At 45.8% G+C, this 5791-nt stretch overlaps 1 protein-coding gene across 1 annotated transcript; it reads left to right on the forward strand.

Moving 5' to 3' along the window:
* Window positions 1-3319: 3319 nt before the first annotated feature.
* On the forward strand, window positions 3320-3739 carry LOC140173650 (uncharacterized). Its single transcript, XM_072198149.1, has one exon. The coding sequence runs from the start codon at window positions 3320-3322 to the stop codon at window positions 3737-3739; it is 420 nt and encodes a 139-aa protein (XP_072054250.1).
* Window positions 3740-5791: the final 2052 nt, after the last annotated feature.

Genomic DNA, 5791 nt, shown 5'->3' on the forward strand with positions numbered 1-5791 from the left:
ACAGCCTACCCCCAAGGTCAATCACAAGCTTTGATGACCTCGCTAAAAGGTTTCTAGCCAAGTTCTCCATTCAAAAAGACAAAGTCAAACATGGAGATCAAGCAAGGTGATTAGGAAAGCCTCCGAAGCTACATGGAAAGATTCAATAAAGCATGCCTCGATATATAGAATCTTCCCACAGAAGTGGCCATCATGGGACTTATCAACGGCCTGCGAGAGGGGCCCTTCAGCCACTCCATATCTAAAAAACACCCACATCCTTGAATGAAGTACAAGAACGAGCGGAGAAATACATCAATATGGAGGAAAACTCCTGACTAGGAAAAAGCTCTAAAACCGGATTCTCCTACCTCTCCCGGGACAAAGACAAAGAGCCAAAAAAGAAAGAAGACCAGTCGGCAGGGAACCCAGGAAATACCATATCTATACTCCTCTTCGGGTGTCTTTGGTGGATGTCTACAGGGAAATATGCAATACAGAAAAGATCCCACAACCCCGTCTAATAAAGCGCAAAAGGGGAGGAAGTCAAACTGAGTACTGCGAATACCACAAAATCTATGGGCACTCCACAAATGAATGCTACGACTTAAAGAACGTCATCGAAAAATCAACCTGAGAAGGAAAGCTGGATCGATTCCTAGCCAACACCCCGGATGAGCCAAAAAAGAGAAGGATGGATGAAGAGGGCGGACGAGCTAAACGCCTCCCTCACACCCCGAAAAGGCACGTTCACATGATCAACGAAGGATTCGCCAGAGGAGGGATCTCCAAGTCGTCCCGTAAAAGACACCTCAAAGAAATATACCACGTAGGAGAAGGGAGTAGGTCACCCGACCTCCCCACCATTTCCTTCACCAACGAAGACGCCGCTGGCATCATCCCTGGGCATGACGATCCTGTGGTCGTGACCATCATACTGGCTAATGCCAATCTCCACCGAACTTTGGTTGATCAGGGAAGCTTAGCAGACATCCTATTCAAACTCGCTTTTGACAAGCTCGGGCTACAAGAAAAGGAGCTAAAAGCATTTCCCAACAGCCTATTCGGGCTAGGAGTCACTCCGATCCAACCCCTCGAATACATACCACTGTACACCACCTTCTAGAAGGGAGCCCGGTCTAGAACGCTGAGCATAGACTACATTGTAGTCGATGTGAACTCTGCATACAACACCCTTATAGGACGAACGACCTTAAATCAGCTCGCCGCAGTAGTCTCCACTCCACACCTATGCAAGAAGTTCCCAACCTTAGAAGAGATAGCCACTGTCAAAGGAGACCAAAAGCTCGCGCAACGCTGCTACAATGAAAGTCTGAGCCTTAAGCGTGACCCCAGAGGAAAAGAGGCCAATGCCATTGAACTAGGAGGAACCCGGACTCGCGAAGAACTTCGCCCCCATGTAGAAGGTGAGATCGAGTAGGTTTAAATCGGAGACAGCCAAGATAAAACAACAAGTATAGGCGTAAACCTGAAAGGAAACCTCAAAGAGCTGCTAATAAAGCTCTTAAGAGAAAATTCCAACCTCTTCGCATGGAAAGCCACGGATATGCCCAGCATAGACCTCGACTTAGTGTGCCACAAACTGGCAGTCTACCCTGGATCTCGACAAATACAACAAAAGCGTAGAAAGCTCGGCTCGGAGAGATCACAAGTCGTGGAAGAATAGGTGCAAGCTTTGCTGGAGGCAGGGTTCATAACGGAGGTCAAGTACCCATTATGGCTAGCCAACGTCATATTGGTAAAAAAGCCAAATGGTAAGTGGCAAATGTGCGTAGATTACACCGACCTCAATAAAGCCTGTCCAAAAAATTCCTACCCCCTCCCGAACATCGATACCCTGGTTGACGCGTCGTCGGGATACAAGTACATCTCCTTCATGGACGCCTACTCAGGGTACAACTAGATCCCAGTGCATCAACCCGACCAGGAGAAGACCTCATTCCTAACCCCAAAAGTGAACTACTGCTACGTAGTTATGCTATTCGGACTCAAGAATACGGAGGCCACATATCAGAGGTTAATGAACAAAGTATTTGTCGATCACATTGGGAAGCTGAAGGAGGTCTACGTAGACGATATGCTAGTAAAAACCCAAAAAAGAAGAAACACTGCTGCCAAACCTCGTCGAAGTATTCGGTACCATAAGAAAACACGAATGAGGCTAAACCCGACAAAATGTACATTTGCGGTAAAAGCTGGTAAATTCCTAGGGTTCATGCTTTCCTATAGAGGGATTGAGGTAAACCTAGACAAATGCCAAGCCATACTCAATATGAAAAGCCTGACCTACGTAAAAGAGGTACAACAGCTGAATGGAAGACTAGCAGCCCTGTCTAGGTTCCTAGCCGGATTGGCAATAAGATCTTTCCCTTTCTATGGAATACTAAGGAAAGAAAAGAAGTTTGAATGGACCCCAAAATGTGAACAAGCCTTTCGAGACTTCAAAACATTCTTGGGGCAACCACCCATCCTGACCTGACCTCGACAGGCATAAGAACTGATACTATACCTCGCTGTTGAAAGTCGGGCGATAGCATCAGTGCTAGTCAGAGAAGACAACGGACAACAACCTATCTACTTCATCAGCAAGGCTTTACAAGGGTCTGAATTGAAGTACCAAAAGATAGAAAAGTTTTCCTACGCCCTCATACTCACCTTCCGGTGACTTCGACCCTATTTTCAAGCCTACACCATCCAAGTATGGACCAATCAACTGATGAAAGGCATCCTATAGAAAACAGACTTGGTTGGAAGAGTTCTACAATGGGCGGTCGAGTTGTCCAAATTTGACGTCAAGTATGAAACTCGCACCGCCATCAAGTCCCAATACTTGGCCGATTTCGTTGCAGAGTACACCGATACCCCAGGGACCCCTATAAAATGGAACCTCTATGTTGATGGCTCGTCAAACAAAGCCGGAGGTGGAGCAGGCGTTATCCTAGAAAGTGACTAAGGAACCCAACTCGAACTCTCCTTAAGGTTCGAGTTCCCCGCCTCAAATAATCAAGCGGAGTACGAAGCCCTACTGGCTGGTTTGAAGCTGGCTAGGGAATTCGGAGCCCAAAAGCTTACCATCTATAGCGATTCACAAGTAATCACCTCGCAAATAGAAGGAAGCTACGAGGCAAAGGATCCCACCATGAAAAAATACCTAGACAAGACCAAAGAATAGCTCAGGAACTTCAGGGAATATGAGATCTGACATATACCTCGAGAGCAAAATGCCTGAGCCGACGCACTCTCAAAGCTAGCCAGCACCAAAGCAGGAGGCAACAATAGAAGCCTCATCCAAGAGACCCTACAACACCCATCGACCTCAATGGAAGAGAAGGTCCTAAGCATAGCAGACAATAACCAAAGGAGGATGACCCCGATAATAAACTACCTCAAGTCTGAAATGCTGCCCACAGAAAATAGGGATGCAAAGAGGCTCATACGGGAAGCACAATATTACACTCTGATGCACAACGTTCTATACAGAAGAGGAGTCTCAACATCCTTCTTAAAGTGCATCCCAACTTTCGCCACAAAGGAAGTCCTAGAAGAAGTCCACAGCGGAATGTGTGGCAACTACCTCGGAGCACGAGCATTGTCCAAAATGATACTCCGAGCTGGTTTCTACTGGCCAACTTTACAGAAGGAAGCTGCCGAGTTCGTTAAAACATGCTCTCCTTGCCAGAAGCATGCTAACTTCCACGCCACCCCACCTGAAGAGCTCATTTGCGTCATCTCACCCTAGCCATTAGCGAAGTGAGGGCTCGACCTCCTCGAACCATTCACCTAGGGGTCAGGACAAGTTAAATTCCTCATTGTAGGAATAGATTACTTCACAAAATTGATTGAGGCAGAGCCACTGGCTGCCGCCACTGCCTAGAGAAGTCGAAAGTTCCTGTACAGAAACATCGTCACAAGATTTGGCCGTACTCCATAACCACAGACAATGGAACTCAGTTCACCGACACGGGCTTTAGGAAGCTGATAGCTGATCTGAAAATCAAACACCAGTTCACCTTAGTGGAACACCCACAAGCCAACGGACAGGCGGAAGTCACCAACAAAGTCATATTGGCCGGGTTAAATCGTCGATTACAGGACATGAAAGAAGCCTGGGCTGAAGAGCTCCCCGATGTCCTATGGGCGTACCAAACTACCCCACACTCTTCCACGGGGGATTCACCCTTCCGACTCGCTTACGGAATGGAGACAATGATCCCCGTAGAAGTAGACAAAAGATCCCCTAGGGTGATCTTCTACAACGAGGATGCCAACTCCTGAGCACAAAAGGAAGAACTCGACCTGCTTCCAGAAGTCTGAGAAAGAGCTCGGATCGAAGAGGAAGCCCTGAAGCGTTGAATGGCCTCAAGGTACAACTGGAAGGTAATCCAGCGAAGTTTTGCTACCAACGACCTCATCCTAATCCGAAATGACATTAGAGCAGGTCAGTCAGGAGAAGCAAAGCTGGCGGCAAACTGGAAAGGTCCATACCGGATTACAGAAGTACTAGGCAAAGGTAACTACAGGGTGGCACGCCTGTAACCTAAGAAGGTACTATAGCTAGAAAAAGGCCTTGGGCCAAGGTGCGCTCTTTTTCCCGCTAAAGGGTTTCTTAATGAGGCACCAGGCCAAGACCTAAAAGCTGCCTGACTTACAGGGTAAGCCCACATGTGTACATACTCTTATTTACATTTTCTTTTCTCAATTACACTTTATTTCTAATAAAAATAGAGATTCCCTAAAAATGTTTCCTACCAAGATGCATTAATGCTTGAAAAAAAGTGCAAAACTCATCGCCCGACCAAAAAAGGTCGGCATGGTGAAGCGACGAGATCCAAATTAATGTAAGAAGTTATAAAAGCAATCCGTATAAAGCGGCCTGACGAGGTCGAATAAAAAACAAGGTTGCATAAATAACTTAAAAAGACCCGACAGAGAAGTCAGACCGTCTAAAGAATCACTAAAAAGGGAACAAAGTCTACCTAGCCATGCGAAGGTCCAAAAAGGTGGAAAAACCTAAAGTATCAAAGTTGCTAAGCTAAAAAGGTAAGAGTTCGAAAAGGATTCTACTTAAAAAGCAAAAGGCAACTTCAAACCCAAAAAAGGCTCGAAAGTCGTCCAAATAAACTAAAAAGAAAAGGTTCTACATAAGAACACTACCTATAAAGTTATTGGAAACTAACTAAAGCCCAAACAACAAACCGCAAAGGAAAGATTGCCAACAAAACGACTCGTCAACACAACTAAAAAGGTAGAAGTTCTTGAAAGAACACTACCCCAAGGTCATCAGGAAGGATATTGGTCAGAAAAGACCGGCGCCCAAAAATGGCTAGACCAAAATCCATAACGGAACGCCACCCCGAGAGGGAAACCAGAATAATCAAAGACAAAGGTCTCAAATATTAAAACATTAAAACTCAAAGGTTACCTAACAACAACCTAAGAGTAAAAGTGTTTTGATTAAAAACTAAAAAGTTGCTAAGAAGCAACTATAAGCGTCAGAGAGTTAACCAAAAATATTACAAAACCAGGAGTTCAAAGGTCCATAAGTCGGACCATATCAATACATAATCAAAAGAGAGATAAAAAGAGAGAGTCATAAGGGGTCCAGCTTCGCTCCTGTCGCTGCATCCTGAGGAGCAGAAAGGAATGACTGAGATCGGGACGGCTCCGACAACACCATTAGGGCCATTCAAGATCTTCACATCGGGATCAGCCTCAAGTTCGGACGACTCAACAGAAGAAGCTTTGGTGGGAGGTTCCGGGGTAGGAATTTCATCGTCATCAGGGGCTGGCA

The sequence above is a fragment of the Arachis hypogaea genome, chromosome 6, assembly GCF_003086295.3.
Source record: "Arachis hypogaea cultivar Tifrunner chromosome 6, arahy.Tifrunner.gnm2.J5K5, whole genome shotgun sequence".
In the NCBI taxonomy this organism is placed as follows: domain Eukaryota; kingdom Viridiplantae; phylum Streptophyta; class Magnoliopsida; order Fabales; family Fabaceae; genus Arachis; species Arachis hypogaea.